At 65.0% G+C, this 24,973-nt stretch overlaps 1 protein-coding gene and 1 long non-coding RNA gene across 2 annotated transcripts in view; both read right to left on the bottom strand.

Annotated features, from left to right (window-relative positions):
- Positions 1 to 731: 731 nt before the first annotated feature.
- LOC144247445 (uncharacterized) lies at positions 732 to 2,897 on the bottom strand. The gene is made up of 2 exons (XR_013341160.1): positions 2,856 to 2,897; positions 732 to 1,538 (listed from the first exon to the last, which is right to left on the bottom strand). It is a non-coding gene; the product is annotated as an uncharacterized LOC144247445 (long non-coding RNA).
- A 1,965-nt stretch (positions 2,898 to 4,862) lies between these two features.
- Positions 4,863 to 24,973, bottom strand: part of CROCC (ciliary rootlet coiled-coil, rootletin) — a 38,214-nt gene continuing 18,103 nt past the window's right edge. Inside the window, exons 20-35 of the mRNA XM_077788247.1 lie at positions 22,602 to 22,795; positions 21,341 to 21,468; positions 20,524 to 20,654; positions 20,006 to 20,107; positions 19,137 to 19,271; positions 17,986 to 18,117; positions 17,673 to 17,911; positions 16,041 to 16,200; positions 15,791 to 15,958; positions 13,828 to 14,199; positions 12,153 to 12,290; positions 11,947 to 12,071; positions 9,273 to 9,408; positions 7,678 to 7,893; positions 6,177 to 6,332; positions 4,863 to 5,381 (exon numbers count right to left, since the gene is read on the bottom strand). Coding sequence (XP_077644373.1) covers positions 4,863 to 5,381; positions 6,177 to 6,332; positions 7,678 to 7,893; positions 9,273 to 9,408; positions 11,947 to 12,071; positions 12,153 to 12,290; positions 13,828 to 14,199; positions 15,791 to 15,958; positions 16,041 to 16,200; positions 17,673 to 17,911; positions 17,986 to 18,117; positions 19,137 to 19,271; positions 20,006 to 20,107; positions 20,524 to 20,654; positions 21,341 to 21,468; positions 22,602 to 22,795 — 3,051 coding nt within the window. The remainder of the gene's footprint in view (positions 5,382 to 6,176; positions 6,333 to 7,677; positions 7,894 to 9,272; positions 9,409 to 11,946; positions 12,072 to 12,152; positions 12,291 to 13,827; positions 14,200 to 15,790; positions 15,959 to 16,040; positions 16,201 to 17,672; positions 17,912 to 17,985; positions 18,118 to 19,136; positions 19,272 to 20,005; positions 20,108 to 20,523; positions 20,655 to 21,340; positions 21,469 to 22,601; positions 22,796 to 24,973) is intronic.

Below are 24,973 nucleotides of genomic sequence, written 5' to 3'. Positions count from 1 at the left end.
GTGGGTGTGGGTGGGTTTGGGGTGGGTGTAGGTGTTGCCCGATTCCTCTTTAGGAAAGTGGGGGATCTCACAGTGAACTTCCCCTCTATAGGATAAATTTCCCCTCTTTAGGATGAATTTCTCCTCTATAGGATTAATTTCTCTCTATAGGATGAATTTCCCCTCTATAGGATAATTTTCTCCTCTGTAGGGTGAATTTCCCCTCTGTAGGGTGAATCTCTCTGCTATAGGATGAATTTCCCCTCTATAGGATAAATTTCCCCTCTTTAGGATTAATTTCCCCTCTATAGGATGAATTTCCCCTCTTTAGGATGAATTTCCCCTCTGTAGGATGAATTTCCCCTCTATAGGATGAATTTCCCCTCTTTAGGATGAATTTCCCCTCTGTAGGATGAATTTCCCCTCTATAGGATGAATTTCCCCTCTATAGGATGAATTTCCCATCTTTAGGATGAATTTTCCCTCTATAGGGTGAATTTCCCCCCAGAGCTTCTCTCTCATCTATAGGGTGCACCTTTATCCTCGTTATTTGCTATTTATTACGATTCCTTATCCTTTACTCTTCACTATTATTAATTATTATTTGGGGGGTTTAATTACTGTTTATCTCTATTTATTATTAATTCTTATTATTATTCATTATTATTTAGGGGACCTCATTCAGCCCAGCCCAAATCCGGGCATTCCCAAAGTGCCAACTTCCCCCCAAAAAAATCCCTCACAACTCCCAGTTTGGATTTTCCACATTTATTCCCACCGGGATTGGGGGGGGGGTCAGAGCCACCTCCTCCCTTCCCACCCTCAGAGCACCAGTAAAAACCCCCATTCCCAAAAATTCCATATAAAACCCCTGCTAGTTCCTAAAAAAATCCTTCAAAAACACAAATCCAGGGAGGTTTTTGTTAGAAAAAAAAGGGGAAAATTAGGATGAGGCGAGGGCAGGGCTTGGAAGGCTGGAGGGGAATAAATCCGTTGGGTCTTCCGGGCCTAAAAAAAGTGGAATATTCCCCGTTTTCCCGTTAAAAACTGCAACAGGAAAATGGGTAAACCATCCACGAGGTCCCAAATTGTATCAAAACCAGACAAATTTTGTCGGCCGGTGGGAAAAGTGCAGATTTTCTGGAGAAAAGGGAACGAGGAAACAAAAACCGCTGCGGGTTTGGAGCACAGGGATGGGCCGGATCCCCCTCACCCCTGAGAGGAGCTGCTGTGGATTTTGGGATTGGGGATGGGGATGGATCCCCAAAAATCCTGGAGCTGTGCCGGGCTCTGCTGTGGATTTTGGGATCAGGGATGGGGATGGATCCCCAAAAATCCCAGAGCTGTGCTGGGCTCTGCTGTGGATTTTGGGATCGGGAATGGATCCCCAAAAATCCTGGAGCTGTGCCGGGCTCTGCTGTGGATTTTGGGATCAGGGATGGATCCCCCATCCCGGAGCTGTGCTGGTCCTGTGGATGTCCCGGAATTCCCGGAATTCCCGGAATTCCCTAAGTTCCGGGGGGATGCCGCTGCAGCTCCTGCTCCTTGAGCAGCGCGATCTGCAGGAGGGAGGGACGGGAGGCTGTGGGGCCAGGCCGTGTCCCCCTGTCCCCCACACCGTGTCCCCGTGTCCCCCGAGCTGTCCCTGTGTCCCCCATGCAGTGTCCCTGTGTCCCCCGAGCTGTCCGTGTGTCCTCCAGGCTGTCCTCGTGTCCCCCGCACTGTGTCCCCAAGTCCCCCGGGCTTTGTTCCTCGTTTGCTTAGGGCTTTCCCCATGTCCCCTGCGCTGTGTCCCCGTGTCCCCCACGCTGTGTCCCCATGTCACCCAAGCTGTCCCCATGTCCCCTGCACTGTGTCCCTGTGTCCCTCGCGCTGTCTCCCCATGTCCCCCCCACACTGTGTCCCCATGTCCCCCTGGGGCTGTCCCTGTGTCCACCAGGCTGTCCCTGTGTCCCCAACACTGTGTCCCCGTGCCCCCCACGCTGTGTCCCTTTGTCCCTCTGGGGCTGTCCCTGTGTCCAGGCTGTCCCCGTGTCCCCTGGGCTGCCCCCATGTCCCCCCAGGCTGTCCCCATGTCCTTCACACTGTGTCCCCGTGTCCCCCGGGCCGTGTCCCCGTGTCCCCCGCACTGTGTCCCCATGTCCTCCACACTGTGTCCCCGTGTCCCCCGCGCTGTGTCCCCGTGTCCCCCGCGCTGTGTCCCCGTGTCCTCCGGGCTTGTCCCCATGTCACCCAAGCTGTCTCCATGTCCCCCGCGCTGTGTCTCCATGTCTCCTGCGCTGTGTCCCCATGTCACCCAAGCTGTGTCCCCATGTCACCCGTGCTGTGTCCCCGTGTCCCCTGCGCTGTGTCCCTTTGTCCCTCTGGGGCTGTCCCTGTGTCCAGGCTGTCCAGGCTGTCCCCATGTCCCCCGCGCTGTGTCCCCATGTCCCCTGGGCTGTCCCCATGTCCCCCCAGGCTGTCCCCATGTCCTTCACACTGTGTCCCTGTGTCCCCTGCGCTGTGTCCCTTTGTCCCTCTGGGGCTGTCCCCATGTCCAGGCTGTCCAGGCTGTCCCCGTGTCCCCCGCGCTGTGTCCCCGTGTCCCCCGTGCTGTCTCCCCATGTCACCCAAGCTGTCCCCATGTCCTCCACACTGTGTCCCCATGTCCCCTGCGCTGTGTCCCCATGTCCCCCGCGCTGTGTCCCCGTGTCCCCCGTGCTGTGTCCCCATGTCACCCAAGCTGTCCCCTTGTCCCCTGCGCTGTGTCCCCGTGTCCCCCGTGCTGTGTCCCCATGTCACCCAAGCTGTCCCCTTGTCCCCCGGGCTGTGTCCCCATGTCCCCCGTGCTGTGTCCCCGTGTCCCCCGCGCTGTGTCCCCGGCCGTGTCCCCTCACCTGCTCCTCCAGGTCGCCGCGGCCGAGCCGGAGCCGCTCCAGCGGCCGCTGCAGCTCCGCGGGCGCCCCGGGGAGCGGCCGGGCCCGGAGCTCCAGCGCCGACACCTGCGCCTGCGGGGAGCGGCGCCCGGGCTGGGCACGGCCTGCGGCGGGCACCCGAAACGGCCCCGGGCCGGCACCCACCTCCCCAGCCCTGGGACGAGCCCGGCCCCTTCCCAGAACCGGGACCGTTCCCGTGGGATGAACCCAGCCCCTTCCCAGAACCGGGACCGTTCCCGTGGGATGAACCCAGCCCCTTCCCAGAACCGGGACCGTTCCCGTGGGATGAACCCAGCCCCTTCCCAGAACCGGGACCGTTCCCGTGGGATGAACCCAGCCCCTTCCCAGTACCAGCACTGGGACCGTTCCCGTGGGATGAACCCAGCCCCTTCCCAGAACCGGGACCGTTCCCATGGGATGAACCCAGCCCCTTCCCAGAACCGGGACCGTTCCCATGGGATGAACCCAGCCCCTTCCCAGAACCGGGACCGTTCCTGTGGGATGAACCCAGCCCCTTCCCAGAACCGGGACCGTTCCCGTGGGATGAACCCAGCCCCTTCCCAGAACCGGGACCGTTCCCGTGGGATGAACCCAGCCCCTTCCCAGAACCGGGACCGTTCCCATGGGATGAACCCAGCCCCTTCCCAGAACCGGGACCGTTCCCGTGGGATGAACCCAGCCCCTTCCCAGAACCAGGACCGTTCCCGTGGGATGAACCCAGCCCCATCCCAGTACCAGAACCGGGACCATTCCCGTGGGATGAACCCAGCCCCATCCCATGGATCAGCCCCAGCCCCATCCCATGGATCAGCCCCCAGCCCCATCCCATGGATCAGGATTGGCCCCATCCCATGGATCAGCCCCCAGCCCCATCCCATGGATCAGGATCAGCCCCATCCCATGGATCAGCCCCAGCCCCATCCCATGGATCAGGCCCGGCCCCATCCCATGGATCAGCCCCAGCCCCATCCCATGGATCAGGCCCGGTCCCATCCCATGGATCAGCCCCGGCCCCATCCCATGGATCAGCCCCAGCCCCATCCCATGGATCAGGCCCGGCCCCATCCCATGGATCGGGATCAGCCCCATCCCATGGATCAGCCCCGGTCCCATCCCATGGATCAGCCCCGGCCCCATCCCATGGATCAGCCCTGGTCCCATCCCATGGATCAGGATTGGCCCCATCCCATGGATCAGCTCCGGTCCCATCCCATGGATCGGCCCCGGTCCCATCCCATGGATCAGGATTGGCCCCATCCCATGGATCAGCCCCAGCCCCATCCCATGGATCAGCCCCGGTCCCATCCCATGGATCAGCCCCAGCCCCATCCCATGGATCGGGATCAGCCCCATCCCATGGATCAGCCCCGGTCCCATCCCATGGATCAGGATCAGCCCCATCCCATGGATCAGCCCCAGCCCCATCCCATGGATCAGCCCCATCCCATGGATCGGGATCAGCCCCGCGCAGGGACCCACCCGCAGCACCCGGATGCGCTTCCGAGCCTCCTCCAGCTCCCGCTCGGCCGAGCCCGCGGGGGGATCTGGTCCCACGAGGGGATCCGGCCCCACGGGGGGATCTGGTCCCACGAGGGGATCTGGTCCCACGGGGGGATCTGGTCCCACGGGGGGATCCGGCCCCACGGGGGGATCTGGTCCCACGGGGGGATCTGGTCCCGTTGGGAGCCCCGCGGATCCAGCCCGGCCGGGAGGGTCCCGCTCCTGCCCGGACACACGGATAAATATCTATTAAAGTATGTATCATAAACAGAAAAATATTGATAAACCCAAAAATATATTAGAGTAAAATATATATCTTTAAATACATATTTTTATACCTATAGCAATATATCCATGATCTAATACAGCGTCAGATAATTAGATGATGATATAGGTATCAGATGATAATTAGATAATTAATTAGCCCATAAGGGTGGGGATCCACAGGGCCCTGTCTGGGGTCAAAGGTCAGCGATTTTGGGGTGTGGCTGCACTCACCTCCTGCTGCAGGTCCTGGGGGTGCTCCGGCGGCATTCCCGGTTCCCGGAGCATTCCGGGTTCCCGCAGCATTCCCGGTTCCCGGAGCATTCCCGGTTCCCGCAGCATTCCGGGCTCCCGCAGCATTCCCGGTTCCCGCAGCATTCCCGGTTCCCGGAGCATTCCCGGTTCCCGCAGCATTCCCGGTTCCCGCAGCATTCCCGGTTCCCGCAGCATTCCGGGCTCCCGCAGCATTCCCGGTTCCCGCAGCATTCCCGGTTCCCGCAGCATTCCCGGTTCTCGGAGCATTCCGGGTTCCCGCAGCATTCCCGGTTCCCGGAGCATTCCCGGTTCCCGGAGCATTCCGGGTTCCCGCAGCATTCCCGGTTCCCGCAGCATTCCCGGTTCCCGGAGCATTCCCAGCTCCCACTGCTCCCGCAGCTGCTCCCGCAGCATTCCCTTCTCCCGCCGCGCCTCCGCCAGCGCCCGCCGCGCCTCCTCCAGCCCCTCCTGGGACACCGGGACACCCGGGACAGCCCCGTGACACCCGGGACAGGCAGGGACAGCCCCGGGACAGGCAGGGACAGCCCCGTGACACCCGGGACAGCCCCGGGACACCCGGGACAGCCCCGGGACACCCGGGACAGCCCCGGGACAGCCCCGGGACACCCGGGACAGCCCCGGGACAGGCAGGGACAGCCCCGGGACACCCGGGACAGCCCCGTGACACCCGGGACAGCCCCGGGACAGCCCCGGGAGAGCCCCGGGACAGCCCCGGGAGAGCCCCGTGACACCCGGGACAGCCCCGGGACAGGCAGGGACAGGCAGGGACAGCCCCGTGACACCCGGGACAGGCAGGGACAGCCCCGGGACAGCCCCGTGACACCCGGGACAGCCGGGGACAGCCCCGGGACACCCGGGACACCCAGGACAGACGAGAACAGCCTCGGGACAGCCCCGTGACACCCGAGGACAGCCCCGGGACAGGACCATGACACCCCGGGACAGGCAGGGACAGCCCCGGGACAGTGCCGGGACACCCAGGGACACTCAGGGACAGCCCCGGGACACCCGGGACAGCCAGGGACTGGCAGGGGGCTCAGGGGAACTGGGAATGGGTCCAGGGAGAACCGGGAGGGGTTCGGGCGGAACGGGGGGGCAACGGGAGGGGGTTCAGGAGGAACCGGGGGCACCGGGAGGAGTTCAGGAGGAACCGGGGGGCACCGGGAGGAGTTCAGGAGGAACCGGGGGGCAACGGGAGGGGCTCGGGAGGAACCGGGGGCACCGGGAGGGGTCCGGTCCCACCTGGAGCAGCCTCCGGTCCGTTTCGCCGGCGGCCAGCGCGTTCTGGAGCTGCAGGAGCCGCTCGTGGAGCCGGGAGCCGTCCGGAGCCGCCCCCTCGGAGCCGCCCCCCGGGACCGGGACCGGGACCGGGACCGGGCGGGACTCGGCCTGAGCCAGCTGTGCCCGGAGGGTTACGGAGAGCGGGGAACTGGGGGGACTGGGACGGGCTGGGGGAACTGGGGGGAACTGGGGGGACTGGGGGAACTGGGGGGACTGGGACGGGCTGGGGGGAACTGGGGGGACTGAGAGGGGCTGGGGGAACTGGGGGGACTGGGACGGGCTGGGGGGAACTGGGGGGACTGAGAGGGGCTTGGGGGAACTGGGGGGACTGGGACGGGGCTCGGGGGGAACTGGGAGGGAGCTCCGGGGCAACTGGGGGGACTGGGACAGGGCTGGGGGGGACTGGGAGGGGGTTTGGAGCAACTGGGAAGGGGCTCAGGGGCAGCTGGGGGGACTGGGAGACGCTCAGGGGGAATTGGGGGGACTGGGATGAGCTCAGGGCAACTGGGAGGGGCTTGGGACCACTGGGGGGACTGGGATGGGCTCAGGGCCAACTGGGGGGACTGGGAGGGGCTCGGGGGCAACTCAGAGGAATTGGGAAGGGATTCAGGGAGAGCTGGGGGACTGAGGGGGGTTTTGGGGGAACTGGGGACAACTGGGCTGGGATCCAGGGGGAACTCAGGGAAACTGGGAGCGGGTCCAGGGGGAAGTGGGAAGGCGCTCGGGAGGAACTGTGGAAAACACGAGGTGCCCGGGGGAACTGGGGGTGGGTTCAGGGGGAGATGTGGGATTGGGAAGCGCTGCAGGAGGGCGCTCGGGGGGAACTGTGGGGTGGGATCCATGGAAGGGCAGCTCGGGGCCTGGAATGGGGCAGTACCTGAAATTAGAGATTTTCGGAGTTGGCTTGAGCTAACAAAAGGAATGTATGGTGAAAGAAACCTCTGCCATGGGACAAAGGGCAGAGGGAAACGGAAATCTTTGGAGCTTCCTGCGTAAAAGACAATTCCAGAGAAGACCAGGGAGTGCAAAGAACCCAGATGAGGAGACCCCTCTGTCTCCAACCACATCAAGGCTGACAGACATACTCAGGTAAGACACCAAAGAACCAAAAGCGCGTGCACAGAGGGGAAAAGTTCAACCCAGAGGAAGACCACGATCTTCAGCCTCAGAAGACCACCAGAGACCCCCGCGGGACCACCACAGCAAACCATGCGTGCCCAGGAGGGCGTGGACATGAGAGGCGAGGACAGGCGGGGCCAGGGGTTGAATATGCATAAAAAGTTGTGTGATGTACTGAATACGGAACACCTTTGTGAACAAAGACGTGGGACAGTCGGCAGCTGGGGGCACAAGTTTTCGGAGAGCGATGCGGCTCGTGCCGGGCGCTGACATCCATACCCATTCACAACCACACGGGGTGGTGGAGTTTGTGTATTGATTTCTCCCGCGAGCCGCTCCGTACCTGCGCGCGGAGCCGCTCCGCCCGCTGCCGCTCCTCGCGCGCCTCCGCGTCCCGCGTGGCCAGCGCCCGCCGCGCCCGGGCCAGCTCCGCCGCCAGCGCCCGCCGCTGCAGCTCCAGCGCGGCGCCCCGGGCCTCGCTGCGCTGCAGCCGCTGCCGCGCCTCCTCCAGCTCGCCCAGCTTCTCCTGCGGCCGCCGCAACGCGGGCGAGGAACGCGGCTGGGCCGGACGCGCCGCCCGGCACGCCCGGGCTGCCCCACGCGCCCACCCGGGCGGCGAGACACGGCCCACGGGATGGCCGGCGTTCCCGCCTGGACTGCCCTGGTTCCCACCTGAATTCCCGCCTGGACTCCCCTTGTTCCCACCTGAATTCCCACCTGGACTGCCCTGGTTCCCGCCTGAATTCCCACCTGGACTCCCCTGGTTCCCACCTGAATTCCCACCTGGACTGCACTGGTTCCCGCCTGAATTCCCACCTGGACTCCCCTCGTTCCTACCTGAATTCCCACCTGGACTCCCCTCATTCCCACCTGGACTCCCCTCGTTCCCACCTGAATTCCCACCTGGACTGCCTTCATTCCCGCCTGAATTCCCACCTGAATTCCCTCGTTCCCACCTGAATTCCCACCTGGACTCCCCTGGTTCCTGCCTGAATTCCCACCTGGACTCCCCTCGTTCCCACCTGGACTCCCCTCGTTCCCACATGAATTCCCCTCGTTCACACCTGAATTCCCCTCGTTCCCACCCAGCCCATTCCCTGTCCCGTTCCCACCTGTCCCGTTCCCTGTCCCGTTCCCTGTCCCCATTCCCCGTTCCCGTTCCCTGTCCTGTTCCCTGTCCCATTCCCGTTCCCATTCCCGTTCCCTGTCCCGTTCCCTGTTCCGTTCCCATTCCCGTTCCCTGTCCCATTCCCGTTCCCATTCCCGTTCCCATTCCTGTTCCCATTCCCGTCCCCATTCCCTGTTCCCGTTCCCATTCCCATTCCCATTCCCGTTCCCATTCCCATTCCTGTTCCCATTCCCATTCCCATTCCCATTCCCATTCCCATTCCCATTCCCGTTCCCATTCCCGTCCCCGTTCCTGTTCCCATTCCCATTCCCGTTACCATTCCCATTCCCATTCCCGTTCCCATTCCCGTTCCCTGTCCCGTTCCCATTCCCATTCCCATTCCCATTCCCGTTCCCATTCCCATTCCCATTCCCTGTCCCGTTCCCATTCCCGTTCCCTGTCCTGTTCCCATTCCCATTCCCATTCCCGTTCCCGTTCCCGTTCCCATTCCCGTTCCCGTTCCCATTCCCATCCCCGTTCCTGTTCCCATTCCCATTCCCGTTACCATTCCCATTCCCATTCCCATTCCCGTTCCCTGTCCCGTTCCCATTCCCGTTCCCTGTCCTGTTCCCATTCCCATTCCCGTCCCCGTTCCCGTTCCCGTCCCCGTTCCCATTCCCATTCCCGTTCCCATCCCCGTTCCCATTCCCGTCCCCGTTCCCGTTCCCGTCCCGTCCCCGTTCCCATTCCCGTCCCCGTTCCCATTCCCATCCCCGTTCCCATTCCCGTCCCCGTTCCCGTTCCCGTTCCCGTCCCGTCCCCGTTCCCACCTGTGCCGCCCGCCGCTGGCTCTCCAGGGCGCCCAGGCGCTGCCGCAGCCCGCGGCATTCCCGCTGCGAGCTCCGCAGGCTCTCGTCCCGCAGCAGCAGCGCAGCGCGGGCCCCGCTCAGCTCCCGCCGCCCTGCGGGCGCCCGGGGAGACAGAGGGGCTTAGTGGGGTTTACTGGGGCTTTACTGGGGCTTTACTGGGGCCACACTGGGCTTTACTGGGGCTTTACTGGGGCCACAGTGGGGCTTTACTGGGGCTTTACTGGGGCTTTACTGGGGCCACACTGGGGCTTTACTGGGGCCACACTGGGGCTTTACTGGGGCCACAGTGGGGCCACACTGGGGCTTTACTGGGGCCACACTGGGGCTTTACTGGGGCCACAGTGGGGCCACACTGGGGCTTTACTGGGGCCACACTGGGGCTTTACTGGGGCTTTACTGGGGCTTTACTGGGGCCACACCACAGTGGGGCTTTACTGGGGCTTTACTGGGGCTTTACTGGGGCCACACCACAGTGGGGCTTTACTGGGGCTTTACTGGGGCCACAGTGGGGCTTTACTGGGGCTTTACTGGGGCTTTACTGGGGCTTTACTGGGGTGACAGTGGGGCTTTACTGGGGTGACAGTGGGGCTTTACTGGGGCTTTACTGGGGTGACAGTGGGGCTTTACTGGGGCTTAGCGGGGCCACACTGGGGCTTTAGTGGGGCCACAGTGGGGCTTTACTGGGGCCACACTGGGGTTTAGTGGGGTGACAGTGGGGCTTTACTGGGGCCACAGTGGGGCCACACTGGGGCTTTACTGGGGCCACACTGGGGCCACAGTGGGGCTTTACTGGGGCTTTACTGGGGCTTTACTGGGGCCACAGTGGGGCTTTACTGGGGCTTTACTGGGGCTTTAGTGGGGCTTTACTGGGGCCACACTGGGGCCACAGTGGGGCTTTACTGGAGCTTTACTGGGGCTTTAGTGGGGCTTTACTGGGGCCACACTGGGGCTTTACTGGGGCCACACTGGGGCCACAGTGGGGCCACAGTGGGGCTTTACTGGGGGGACAGTGGGGCTTTACTGGGGCCACACTGGGGCCACAGTGGGGCTTTAGTGGGGCTTTACTGGGGCCACAGTGGGGCTTTACTGGGGCGACACTGGGGCGACACTGGGGTGACAGTGGGGCCACACTGGGGCTTTACTGGGGTGACAGTGGGGCTTTACTGGGGTGACAGTGGGGCTTCACTGGGGCTTTACTGGGGCTTTAGTGGGGCCACAGTGGGGCTTTACTGGGGCTTTACTGGGGCTTTACTGGGGCTTTACTGGGGCTTTACTGGGGTTTTACTGGGGTTTGTGGGGGTGCACAGTGGTTTTGCTGGGGTTTTATTGATGTTTTACTGGGGATTGTGGAGGTGCACAGGGGTTTTACTGGGATTTTATTGGGGTTTGTGGGGTTTTACTGGGGTTTTACTGGGGTTTGTGGGGTGCACAGTGGTTTTACTGGGGTTTTATTTGGGTTTATGGGGTTGCAGAGGGGTTTTCCTGGGGTTTTGCTGGGGTTTTATTGGGGTTTGTGGGGGTGCAGAGCGGTTTCACCCATTTTATTGGGATTTATGGAGTTTGCACAGGGGGGTTCCCAGTTTTACTGGGAATTACAGGGGATCCAGGGAGGGTCCCAGTTTTACTGGGGTTTCTGGGAGATTCAGGAGGGTTTTTCCCACTTTATTGGGATTTATGGCATTTGCTCAGGGCATTTCCCACTTTTCTTGGGACGCAGGGAGGTTTTGCCAGCTTTATTGGTGTTTTATTGGAGTTTTGGGGGATGGACTGGGAGGGGTTACTGGGTTTACTGGGGTTTAAGAGGGATGCAAAGGGATTTTACCTCTTTGTTGGGATTTATGGAAGCTGCACAAGGAGTTCACTGATTTTATGGCAGTTAATGGGGAATTTTTTAATGGGTTATTTTTTTTTTATTACTATTTTTTAATGTTTTGGTCTTTAATTTAATTTTATTGGGATTTCTGCAGAGTGCACAGGATTTTTCAGGTGTTTTATTGGGGTTTACAGGAACTACACGGGGATTTACCAGTTTTACTGGGATTTACGTGGGGTGCAGACAGGTTCTGCCCCACTTTATTGGGATTTATGGAGTTTGCAGAGGGGGTTTTACCAGTTTTACTGGGATTTGTGGAGTTTCCCACTTTAACTGGTATTTACATGAGATCCACAGGGGAGTTTACCAGTTCCACTGAGATTTATGGGCATCCATGAGGGTTTTACCAGTTTTACTGGGATTTGTGGAGTTTACCAGTTTAACTGGTATTTACACGAGATCCACAGGGGAGTTTACCAGTTCCAGTGAGATTTATGGGCACCTATGAGGGTTTTACCAGTTTTACTGGGATGTGTGGGGTTTGTACCCATTTTATTGGGGTTAGAAGGATAGATGGAGATTTTTACCACTTGTACTGGTGTTTAAAGGAGGTACAGAAGGGTTTTACTGTGGTTTAGTAGGATTTATGGCATTTCCCACCAGGATTTTGGAAGAAATCCCAGGGAGCATCCTCCGCTCTGAGCAGCACCGCCCCCCCCTTCCCTGTGCCTCAGTTTCCCTCCGAGCTCCCGCTCGCCGCGGCGGCTCCAGCAGCCGCCAGACCACCCCGAATCCCGCGGTTCCCCAAAAAAATATTCCCCATCACCTCGCTCGCTCTCATCCAGCAGCTCCTGGAGCCGCTCCGCGCGGGCGCCGGCGCTGTCCCGCTCCGCCTCGGCCTCCGCCAGGCGCCGGCCCAGGCTGCCCAGCTGCCCCCGGAGCTGCTCCTGCCGCGAACCGGGCTGGCATCGGGCCGGGAAGGGCCCTCGGGGGACAACGGGGACGGGAGGGGACAGGGCCACACGCACCCGCTCCCGCTGCGCCTCCTGCAGCTCCCGCAGGAATTCCCGCAGCGCCGCCCGCAGCGCCTCGGGATCGGGATCGGAACCGGGACCGGGATCGGGATCGGCGGCGGGGTCCGGGAGCGAGCCGGGGCTGCCCGGCCCCTCCGCGCCTGCGGGGACAGCGGGGTGGCACCGGGACACCGGCCCGGGGGACGGAGCAGGGGGGACACCAGGGAGGAGCGGGGGGAATGTGGGGATGAGGGGGATGGAGTGAAAGGGACCCCGGGGGTGGAATAACGGGGTTTGGGAGAGCCCTGGGGTGCAGGGGGTGGAATAACGGGGTTTGGGAGAGCCCTGGGGTGCAATAACAGGGTTTGGAGATCCCTTGGGTGCAGGGGGTGGAATAACGGGGTTTGGGAGAGCCCAGGGGTGCAGGGGGTGGAATAACGGGGTTTGGGAGAGCCCAGGAATGGATGAGATGGAATAATAGGGTTTGGGAGAGCCCTGGGGTGCAGCGGGTGGAATAACAGAGTTTGGGAGAGCCCTGGGGTGCAATAACGGGGTTTGGGAGAGCCCTGGGGTGCAGGGGGTGGAATAACGGAGTTTGGGAGAGCCCAGGAATGGATGAGATGGAATAACGGGGTTTGGGAGAGCCCTGGGGTGCAGGGGGTGGAATAACAGAGTTTGGGAGACCCCAGGGGTGCAGGGGGTGGAATAACGGGGTTTGGAGATCCCTGGGGTGCAGGGGGTGGAATAACGGGGTTTGGGAGAGCCCTGGGGTGCAATAACAGGGTTTGGAGATCCCTGGGGTGCAGGGGGTGGAATAATGAAGTTTGGGAGAGCCCTGGGGTGCAGGACATGGAATAATGGGGTTTGGAAGAATCCAGGCATGCAGGGGATGGAATAATGGGGTTTGGGAGATCCCTGGGATGTAGGGGATGGAATAACAGGGTTTGGGAAACTCCAAAGATGCAGAGCATGAAGCAATAGGAGACCCAACAGATGCAGGCGATGGAATAATGGGGTTTGGGAGAACCCAGGGATGCAGGGGATGGAGCAATGGGAGATCTCTGGCATGCAGGGGATGGAATAATGGGGTTTGGGAGATCCCTGGGATGTAGGGGATGGAATAACAGGAGATCTCCATCACATAGGGCATGGAATAATGGGATTTGTGAGACTCCTGGGATGCAGGGGATGGAATAACAGGAGATCTCCATCACATAGGGCATGGAATAATGGGATTTGTGAGACTCCTGGGATGCAGGGGATGGAATAATGTGGTTTGGGAGATCCCCAAGATGCAGGGGATGGAATAACAGGGTTTGGGAGACCCCCGGGGATGCAGGGAATGTAATAATGGGGTTTGGGAGACCCCCGGGATGCAGGGGATGAAGCAATAGGAGCCCCTACAGATGCAGGGGATGGGCTAATGGGGTTTGGGACACCCCTGGGATGCAGGGGATGAAGCAATAGGAGACCCTACAGATGCAGGGGATGGAGTAACAGGGTTTGGGAGACCCCCGGGATGCAGGGGATGTAATAATGGGGTTTGGGACACCCCCGGGATGCAGGGGATGAAGCAATAGGAGCCCCTACAGATGCAGGGGATGGACTAATGGGGTTTGGGACACCCCCGGGATGCAGGGGCCGGAGCGCTGGCGCCTTGGAGATGCCCAGGGCCGGATCAAGGGCTGACACCTCCCTTGCCCTCAGCCCCCCCCGAGCCGCGGTGCCCCCGGGGCCGCTCACCCTTGGCCCTGGCCACGGCCACGGCGCGGCGCAGGGTGGCCTGGAGGCCGCCCAGGCGGGACTCGGTGGCCCTGCGCTGCTCCTCGCCGCGGGCCAGCTCGTCCTCCAGCCCCTGCGCCCGGCCCTGCGCCGCGCTCAGCCGCAGCCCCAGCTCGGCCACCTCGGCCCGCGCCGCCTCCACCTTGAGCCGCAGGTTCCGCGCGTCCACCAGCAGCTTCTTCTCCGTGCCCCGCGCCTCCTCCAGGCTGCGGGACAGCTCCCGCTCCCGCCGCCCGAACTCCTGCTCCGCCGCTGCCAGGCGCTGCTGCAGCTGCTGCAGCTGCAGGGCACAGCGGGAGGTGGGAACGGGCGGGAGGGATGGGAACGGGGAACGGGAATGGGAGATGGGAGATGGGAACGGGCAGGAGGGATGGGGAACAGGGCTGGGAATGGGGAATGGGAGATGGGAACAGGGCTGGGAATGGGGAACGGGGCTGGGAATGGGGAATGGGAGATGGGAACGGGGCTGGGAATGGGGCTGGGAATGGGGAATGGGAGATGGGAACGGGGCTGGGAATGGGGAATGGGAGATGGGAACGGGGAACGGGAATGGGGAATGGGAGATGGGAACGGGGCTGGGAATGGGGAATGGGAGATGGGAACGGGCAGGAGGGATGGGGAACGGGGCTGGGAATGGGGAATGGGAGATGGGAACGGGGCTGGGAATGGGGAATGGGAGATGGGAATGGGCAGGAGGGATGGGGAACGGGGCTGGGAATGGGGAACGGGAGATGGGAATGGGCAGGAGGGATGGGGAACGGGGCTGGGAATGGGGAACGGGAGATGGGAATGGGCGGGAGGGATGGGGAACGGGGGTGGGAATGGGGAATGGGAGATGGGAACGGGCGGGAGGGATGGGGAACGAGGAACGGGAATGGGGAACGGGGGTGGGAATGGGGCGGGAGGGATGGGGAACAGGGGTGGAACAAGGAACGGGAGATGGGAACGGGGCTGGGAATGGGGAATGGGAGATGGGAACAGGCAGGAGGGATGGGGAACGGGGCTGGGAACGGGGAATGGGAGTGGGAATGGGGAATGGGAGATGGGAACGGGCAGGAGGGATGGGGAACGGGGAACGGGAATGGGAGATGGGAACAGGCAGGAGGGATGGGGAACAGGGAACAGGAGATGGGAACGGGCAGGAGGGATGGGAACGGGGGTGGGAATGGGGAACGGGGCTGGGAATGGGGAACGGGGGTGGGAACGGGGCTGGGAATGGGGAACGGGGGTGGGAACGGGGCGGGAGCGATGGGGAACGGGGCTGGGAACGGGGAATGGGAGATAGGAATGGGCGGGAGGGATGGGAAAGGGGGTGGGAATGGGGAATGGGGGTGGGAATGGGTAATGGGGCTGGGAATGGGGTGAGAGGGATGGGAATGGGGCAGGAGGGATGGGGAACGGGGGATGGGAATGGGGAATGGGGCGGGAGCGATGGGGAATGGGGGGGTGGAGCAATGAGGTGGTGGGGGACCCCATGGAGGCAGGGGATGGAGCACTGGGGTCACAGGGAACTCCAGGGGTACAGGGGATGGAGCAATGGGAACACCTAGGGATGTAGGGGATGGAGCAATGGAGTCACGGTGAATCCCAGGCGTGCAGGGGATGCAGCAATGGGAAAACTCAGGGATGTAGGGGATGGAGCAGTGGTGTCACAGGGAACTCCAGGGATGCAGCAATGGGAACACCCATTGGGACACAGGATACCACGGTGATGGCGATGATTTGGGACAACAGGCACCAAGCTACAGCCTGAGGGGACAGTGACACCTCCAGACCCACAGGACAGCCAGCTATGGGCGGGGGGGCCAGCGACGCTTCGGGATGTGGCACACCCACAGCGGGGTCTTGGGGACCTTTGGGGACACCGTCACCTCCTTCCTGGCAGCCTCGGTGCTGGCCTCGCTCTCCAGCACCTTCTGCCTGAGACCCGAGGCCTCGCGGCGGCTCCGCTGCTCCCGCTGCTCCTCCAGGGCCACCCGCGCCCGCAGCTCCCCCAGCTCCCGGCCCCGCCGGCTGTTCTCGCCGTCCAGCTCCTTCACCTGCCCCGGGACCAGCGGTTCGGGGCCACCCCGGGGGGCTCCGTGCCCGCCGCGCTGCGCCCCCGGCCCGGCTGTCGCTGACCTGGCGGCGCAGCTCCTGCAGCTCCCGGCGGCTCTCCAGGCGGGCACGCTCCAGCGCCCGCAGCGCCGCCCGCAGCTCCGACACCTCCCGCTCGGCCGCCGCCCGCGCCGCCTCCAGCAGCGCCAGCCGCTGCTCCTTGTCCTCCCCGGAGCGCTTCAGGCTGCGGGCAGCGGGGGCTGGCAGTGCCCGGGGGGGTGGCGTGCCCCCGGCCCCGGCCGTGCCCATCCCGCGGGACCCCCAGCCCCAAATGTCCATCCTGAGCGTCCTCCTGAGCTGGAGCATCGCCCCATCCCAACCTGAGCGTCGCTGTGTCCCAGCATCGCCCCCACCCCAGGCATCGCCCTCCAGGGTGGGGGATCACCCCTGCAATTCCCAGCTTCTGCTTTCCCGAATCCCGAGCGTCTCCCAAGTCCTGCATCTTCCAGCCTGTCTTTCCATCATCTGAGCATTTCCTAACTCCTGCATCTCCCAGCCTGTCCTTCCAATATCTGAGCATTTCCCACCTCCTGCACCTCCCAATTCGGGCAGCTCCTTGTCCCACCCATCACTCTGACTCCTGCATCTCCCAGCTTGGATATTCCCTTACCCTGAGCATCCCCCCAACCCCGAACATCCCCCCAACCTCCAGCATCCCCCCAACCCCAAACATCCCCCCAACCCCCAGCATCCCTCCAACCCTGAGGATCCCTCCAACCCTGAGGATCCCTCCAACCCCAGACTCCCTCAACCCCAAACATCCCCCAACCCCAAGCATCCCCCCAACCCCGAACATCCCCCCAAACCCAAACATCCCCCCAACCTCGAGCATCCCCCAACCCTGAGCATCCCCCAACCCCGAACATCCCCCCAACCTCCAGCATCCCCCCAACCCCGTGCATCCCTCAGCCCCAAACATCCGCCCAACCCTGAGCATTCTCCCAACCCAGAGCATCCCCCCAACCCCAAACATCCCCCCAACCCCCAGCATCCCCCAACCCCCAGCATCCCCCAACCTCCAGCATCCCCCCAACCACGAGCATCCCCCAACCCCAAACATCCCCCAACCCTGAGCATCCCCCAACCCTGAGCATCCCCCCAACCCCCAACATCCCCCCAACCCTGGACATCCCCCAACCCTGGACATCCCCCAACCCCAAACATCCCCCTACCCCAGCATCCCCCAACCCCAAGCATGCCCCCAACCACGAGCATCCCCCAACCCCAAACATCCCCCAACCCCAGCATCCCCCAACCCCAGCATCCCCCAACCCCGAGCATCCCCCCAACCCCCAGCATCCCTCAACCCTGAGCATCCCCCCAACCCCGAGCATCCCCCAACCCCGAGCATCCCCCAACCCCGAGCATCCCCCCAACCCCCAGCATCCCTCAACCCTGAGCATCCCCCCAACCCCCAGCATCCCCCAACCCCGAGCATCCCCCAACCCCGAGCATCCCCCCAACCCCAAACACATCCCAACCTCCAGCATCCCCCAACCCCCAGCATCCCCCAACCCCGAACATCTCCCAACCCCCAGCATCCCTCAACCCCAAACATCCCCCCAACCCCGAGCATCCCCCAACCCCGAGCATCCCCCCAAGGCGCTGCAGCCGCCCCCTGCACCCCCGGCGGCGAGGCCATCCCTCGTTCCCGACCTGATGCGCTCTCCCTCGGCGCGGCGCAGGGCCGCCCGCAGCTCCTCGTTGGAGCGCTGCAGGGCCTCCTTCTCGCGGGCAGCATCGCCCAGGGCCCGGCTCGCCTCCTGCGCCCGCCGCCGCTCGGTGTCGCGGCCCTCGCGGCTGTCCCGGGCATCCCGCCGAGCCTCCTGCAGCTCCTGCCGCGCCGCCGCCCGCGCCTCGCCCGCCGCCCGCAGCTGCGCCCGCGCCTCCTCCGCCTGCCCGGAGGGGACGTCCAGGGGATTTCAGGAATTTGGGGATTTGGGGATGATTTCAGAAGGGGGTTTCTCACCTCCCGCAGGGCTCCGTCCCGCTGCTGGGCCGCCGCTGCCGCTTGGTCCCGGAGCGCCCGAGCCTCCCGCTCGTGGCTCAGCGCCGCCTCCGCCGCCCGCGCCCGCAGCGAGCGCAGCTCCGCGGCCAAGGCCTGGGGGCACCGCGCCCTGAGACCCCCCTGCCCGCGGGGGGCCCGGGGGCGGCACACGGGGAGGGGTCCCGGAGAGAGGGGACACTGGGGATGGGGTCCCAGAGAGAAGGGGACAGTGGGGATGGGGTCCCAGAGAGAAGGGGACAGTGGGGATGGGGTCCCAGGGACAGGGGGACAGTGGGGATGGGGTCCCAGGGACAGGGGGACACTAGTGACAGGGTCCCAGAGACAGGGGGACAGTGGGGAGGGGGTCTCAGGGACAGGGGGACAATGGGGATGGGGTCCCAGAGAGAGGGGACAGTGGGGATGGGGTCCCAGGGACCCGGGGACAGTGGGGATGGGGTCCCAGAGACAGGGGAACACTAGTGACAGGGTCCCAGAGACAGGGGGACTCTGGGGATGGGGTCCCAGAGACAGGGGACAGTGGGGAGGGGGTCTCAGGGACACGGGGACACTGGGGATGGGGTCCCAGAGATAGGGGGACAGTGGGGATGGGGTCTCAGAGAGAAGGGGACAGTGGGGATGGGGTCCCAGAGAGAAGGGGACAGTGGGGATGGGGTCCCAGGGACAGGAGACAGTGGGGATGGGGTCCCAGGGAGCCGGGGACAGTGGGGATGGGGTCCCAGAGAGAAGGGGACAGTGGGGATGGGGTCCCAGAGAGAAGGGGACAGTGGGGATGGGGTCCCAGAGAGAAGGGGACAGTGGGGAGGGGGTCCCGGGGACAGTGGGGATGGGGTCCCAGAGACAGGGGGACACTGGGATGGGGTCCCAGGGACAGGCAAGGGGGTGCAAGGGGGGTACCCAGGAACGGGAAGCTGCAGTGGGGGGGCACAGGAGTTTTTCAGACAGGAGGGGATGCCCAGGAACTGGGGGGTGACAGGGACACCCAAACACGGGTGGCTGCAGTAGCAGGGGACACTTTGGCAATGGGGATTGCAATGAGGGCACAGGGCTGGAAGTGGGGTCTCTGTGGGGCTCTGTGGGGCCTTGGGGGGGTTCTGGGAGCCCCCCAGACCCACCTCCTCCTTCTCCTGGTGGCCGGTGACCTCTCGCCGCTGCTGCTCCAGCTCGGCCGTGGCCTCGTCCAGGCTCTGCTGGAGCCCGGCCAGTGTCCCCGCCAGGGCCACCCGCTCCTCCTCCTGCAGCACCAGAGCCTGGGGACACCAGGGATGGCACAGGGCTGGGGACACCAGGGGTGGGACAGGGCTGGGGACACCAGGGATGGCACAGGGCTGGGGACACCAGGGGTGGGACAGGGCTGGGGACACCGGGGCTGGGACAGGGCTGGGGACATCGGGGCTGGGACAGGGCTGGGGACACCGGGGCTGGCACAGGGCTGGGGACACCAGGGGTGGGACAGGGCTGGGGACACCGGGGCTGGGACAGGGCTGGGGGACAGGGGGTGACACAGGGCTGGGGACACCAGGGGTGGGACAGGGCTGGGGACACCGGGGGTGGGACAGGGCTGGGGACACCAGGGGTGGCACAGGGCTGGGGACAGGGGGATGGCACAGGGCTGGTGGACAGGGGGGTGACACAGGGCTGGGGATATCAGGGGTGGGACAGGGCTAGGGACACCAGGGGTGGGACAGGGCTGGGGACACCGGGGGTGGGACAGGGCTGGGGGACAGGGGGGTGACACAGGGCTGGGGACATCAGTAGTGGCACAGGGCTGGGGGACGGGGACAGGGGGAAGGCACAGGGATAGGAGGACAGGGGGAAGGCACAGAGCTGGGGGACATGGAGGTGACACAGGGACAGGGGGACATCAAGGGTGGCACAGGGCTGGGGGACAGGGGGGTGACACAGGGCTGGGGGACACGGAGCTGGCACAGGGACAGGGGGACAGGGAGGTGACACAGGGACAGGGGGACATCGGGGCCACCACCTGCTGCTTCTCGCTCTGGCGCTGCTGCCGCACTGCCGCCAGCTCGGCCACCAGCTCCTCGTGCTCCTGCACCATCCGGCCCCGCTCGGCCTCCAGCTCCTCCTGCCAGCCCCAAAAATCACCAGTGGAACCCAAAAATCATCAGTGGACCCCAAAAATCACCAGGGGACCCAAACAACCCTGCACCCCAAGCATCGTGCCTCAGCAATCAGCGGGAATGTCAGAAATCAAGGTTGCGCCCTAAAAATCACCACCATGCCCTCAACAATCAGCATGTGCACCAAAAACCAGCTCTGCACCCCAAAAATCTACATTCCACCCCAAAAACCCAACATATCACCGAAAAAACAAACATTTCACCTCAAAAATCAACATCGTGCCCAAACAACCATCCTTAAAACACCGAAAATCACCGTCACACCCTAAAAACCTCCACCACAGCACCCCAAAATCCCATTGCTGTGCACCCGGAGTCCCTTCTGCACCCCAAGTCCCGCACCCAAAGGCCTCGGGCGCACCTTCTCGCGCTGGAGGTGCTCCAGCTGCTCCCGGTGGGTGTCACGGGCGCTCTGCAGGGCCGCTGCCACCGCGGCCGCCTCGGCCACCGCCACCGCCTGGCACCGCTCCCGCTGCGCCGCGCCCAGCTCCGCTGGGGACAGGGACAGCCGGGCGTGGGGACAGGGACAGCCCGGCGTGGGGACAGGAACAGCCCGGCATGGGGACAGGGACAGCCCGGGCGTGGGGACAGGGACAGCCCGGGTGTGGGGACAGGGTCAGCCCGGGCGTGGGGACAGGGACAGCCCCGGTGTGGGGACAGGGTCAGCCCGGGCGTGGGGACAGGGACAGCCCCATGCGTGGGGACAGCCCCGGTGTGGGGACAGCCCCATGCGTGGGGACATCCTGTCATGGGGACACCCTCCCATCATCGAGGGCACCCCCAAGTCATGGAGACACCCCCTGTCAGTGGGGAATGGGGGATGGAGCTGAGGAGGAGGATGGAGATGGACAGAGACGAGGAAGGGGATGAGGATGAGGATGAGGATGAGGATGGGGATGAGGATGAGGATGGGATGAGGATGAGGATGAGGATGAGGATGGGGATGAGGATGAGGATGGGGACGGATGGGATGAGGATGAGGATGAGGATGAGGATGGGATGAGGATGAGGATGGGATGAGGATGGGGACGGATGGGATGAGGATGAGGATGAGGATGAGGATGAGGATGAGGATGAGGATGGGGATGAGGATGAGGATGGGATGGGGATGGGGACGGATGGGTGGCAGCCGGGCACGGCCAGGCTGATGGGACACGCGGGTGGCCGGGACCCCTCACCCTCCAGCGCTTCCTTGGCCTGGGCCAGTGTCCGGCCTTGGGCCTCCAGCTGCTGATTGCGGGCCTGGAGCTGGGCCAGCTCCTGCTGCAGCTGGAACACGCTGCTCTCCAGGCCCTCCTTCTCCGACCTGCAGGCCGGGCACGGGCATGGGCACGGGGCTGGGCACGGGGCTGGGCACGGGGCCGGACACGGGGCTGGGCACGGGGCTGGACATGGGGCCGGACATGAGGATGGGCATGGGGCCGGACACGGGGCCGGACACGGGCATGGGCACGGGGCTGGGCACGGGGCCGGACATGGGGATGGGCATGGGACTGGACACGGGGCTGGCACGGGCATGGGCAGGGGGCTGGGCACGGGGCTGGGCACAGAGCTTGACCTGCCCCAGCACCCACCTGAGCCCAGCACCAACCGGGGCCCGGCACCCACCTGAACCCAGCACCCTCCTGGGTCCAGCACCCCCCCCCCACCCTGGCACCCACCTGAGCCAGCACCCACCTGAATGCGGCACCCACCTGAGCCCTGCACCCACCCGAGCCCAGCACCCTCCTGGGTCCAGCACCCCCCCCACCCCGGCACCCACCTGAGCCAGCACCCACCTGAATGTGGCACCCACCTGAGCCTGGCACCCACCCGGGCCCGACACTCACCTGAACCCAGCACCCACCTGAACCCAGCACCCACCCGAGCCCGCACCCACCCGAGCCCGCACCCACCCGAACCCGCACCCACCCGAGCCCGGCACCCACCCGAACCCGGCACCCACCCGAGCCCGCACCCACCCGAATCCAGCACCCACCCGAGCCCGGCACCCACCCGAATCCAGCACCCACCCGGGCCCGCACCCACCCGGGCCCGCACCCACCCGAATCCAGCACCCACCCGGGCCCGCACCCACCCGAGCCCGGCACCCACCCGGGCCCGCACCCACCCGAATCCAGCACCCACCCGAGCCCGCACCCACCCGAGCCCGCACCCACCCGAACCCGGCACCCACCCGGTCCCGCACCCACCCGAGCTGGGCACCCACCCGAGCCCGGCACCCACCCGAGCCCGCACCCACCCGAGCCCGCACCCACCCGAGTCCGGCACCCACCCGAGCCCGCACCCACCCGAGTCCGGCACCCACCCGAGCCCGCACCCACCCGAATCCAGCACCCACCCGAATCCAGCACCCACCCGGTCCCGCACCCACCCGAGCCCGCACCCACCCGAATCCAGCACCCACCCGGTCCCGCACCCACCCGGGCCCGCACCCACCTGAGGCCGGCGGCCTCGCGGTCGCGGTGCCGCTGCCGGCGCTCGGCCGCCGCGACCTGCACGGCCAGCCCGGCCCCGTCCCGGGCCAGCGCCGCCTGGGCCCGGCCCAGCCGCTCCTGCTCCGCCCGGAGCCGCTCCTGCTCCGCCCGCGCCCGCGCCAGCGCCGCGCCCGCCGCGCCCTGCTCCTGCACCGCCTGCGGCACCGGGACAGCGCGGGACAGACCGGGACAGAGCGGGGTCAGCCCGGGGACAGCGCGGGACAGCGCGGGACAGAGCGGGGACAGACCGGGACAGAGCGGGACAGAGCGGGACAGAGCGGGACAGCGCGGGACAGAGCGGGACAGACCGGGACAGAGCGGGGTCAGACCGGGACAGACCGGGACAGAGCGGGACAGCGCGGGGTCAGCCCGGGGACAGAGCGGGACAGAGCAGGGTCAGCCCGGGGACAGACCGGGACAGACCGGGACAGAGCGGGACAGACCAGGACAGACCGGGACAGACCGGGACAGAGCGGGACAGACCGGGACAGACCGGGACAGAGCGGGACAGAGCGGGACAGAGCGGGACAGACCGGGACAGAGCGGGGTCAGCCCGGGGACAGAGCGGGGTCAGACCGGGACAGACCGGGACAGAGCGGGACAGACCGGGACAGAGCGGGGTCAGCCCGGGGACAGAGCGGGGACAGACCGGGGACAGAGCAGGACAGAGCGGGACAGAGCGGGACAGCCCGGGGACAGACCGGGGACAGAGCGGGACAGCGCGGGAACAGAGCAGGAACAGACCGGGACAGACCGGGACAGAACGGGGACAGCGCAGGGTCAGCCCGGGGACAGACCGGGACAGACCGGGACAGCGCGGGACAGAGCGGGGTCAGCCCGGGGACAGAGCGGGGTCAGCCCGGGACAGACCGGGACAGAGCGGGACAGCGCGGGACAGAGCGGGGTCAGCCCGGGGACAGACCGGGACAGAGCGGGACAGCGCGGGACAGAGCGGGACAGAGCAGGGTCAGCCCGGGGACAGACCGGGACAGACCGGGACAGAGCGGGACAGCGCGGGACAGAGCGGGACAGAGCGGGGTCAGCCTGGGACAGACCGGGGACAGAGTGGGAACAGAGCAGGAACAGACCGGGACAGAACGGGGACAGCGCGGGGTCAGCCCGGGGACAGACCGGGACAGAGCGGGACAGAGCGGGACAGAGCGGGACAGAGCAGGACAGACCGGGACAGAGCGGGACAGAGCGGGACAGACCGGGACAGAGCGGGACAGACCGGGACAGAGCGGGACAGAGCGGGACAGAGCGGGACAGAGCGGGACAGACCGGGACAGAGCGGGACAGACCGGGACAGAGCGGGACAGAGCGGGACAGAGCGGGACAGACCGGGACAGAGCGGGACAGACCGGGACAGAGCGGGACAGAGCGGGACAGAGCGGGACAGAGCGGGACAGACCGGGACAGAGCGGGACAGAGCGGGACAGAGCGGGACAGAGCGGGGTCAGCCCGGGGACAGAGCGGGACAGAGCGGGACAGAGCGGGGTCAGACCGGGGACAGACCGGGACAGCGCGGGGTCAGCCCGGGGACAGACCGGGACAGAGCGGGGTCAGCCCGGGACAGAGCGGGACAGAGCGGGGTCAGCCCGGGACAGCCCGGGACAGAGCGGGGTCAGCCCGGGGACAGACTGGAGACAGAGCGGGACAGAGCAGGACAGAGCGGGACAGAGTGGGGTCAGCCTGGGACAGACCGGGACAGAGCGGGACAGAGCGGGACAGAGCGGGACAGAGCGGGGTCAGCCCGGGGACAGACTGGAGACAGAGCGGGACAGAGCGGGACAGAGCGGGACAGAGCGGGGTCAGACCGGGACAGAGCGGGACAGCGCGGGACAGACCGGGACAGAGCGGGGTCAGCCCGGGACAGACCGGGACAGCGCGGGACAGAGCAGGGTCAGCCCGGGGACAGACTGGAGACAGAGCGGGGTCAGCCCGGGGACAGACCGGGACAGAGCGGGACAGAGCGGGATCAGCCCGGGACAGAGCGGGGTCAGCCCGGGACAGAGCAGGGTCAGCCCGGGGACAGACCGGAGACAGACCGGGACAGACCGGGACAGACCGGGGACAGAGCGGGACAGACTGGGGTCAGACCGGGACACACCAGGACAGACCGGGGACAGAGCAGGACAGACTGGGACAGCCCGGGACAGAGCGGGATCAGCCCGGGACAGAGCGGGGTCAGCCCGGGACAGAGCAGGGTCAGCCCGGGGACAGACCGGAGACAGACCGGGACACACCGGGACAGACCGGGGACAGAGCGGGACACACCGGGACAGCCCGGGACAGAGCGGGACAGACTGGGGTCAGACCGGGACACACCGGGAC

The sequence above is a fragment of the Lonchura striata genome, chromosome 24 (genome assembly GCF_046129695.1).
Source record: "Lonchura striata isolate bLonStr1 chromosome 24, bLonStr1.mat, whole genome shotgun sequence".
NCBI classification, from domain to species: domain Eukaryota; kingdom Metazoa; phylum Chordata; class Aves; order Passeriformes; family Estrildidae; genus Lonchura; species Lonchura striata.
This window is presented reverse-complemented; position numbering and strand designations above follow the sequence as displayed.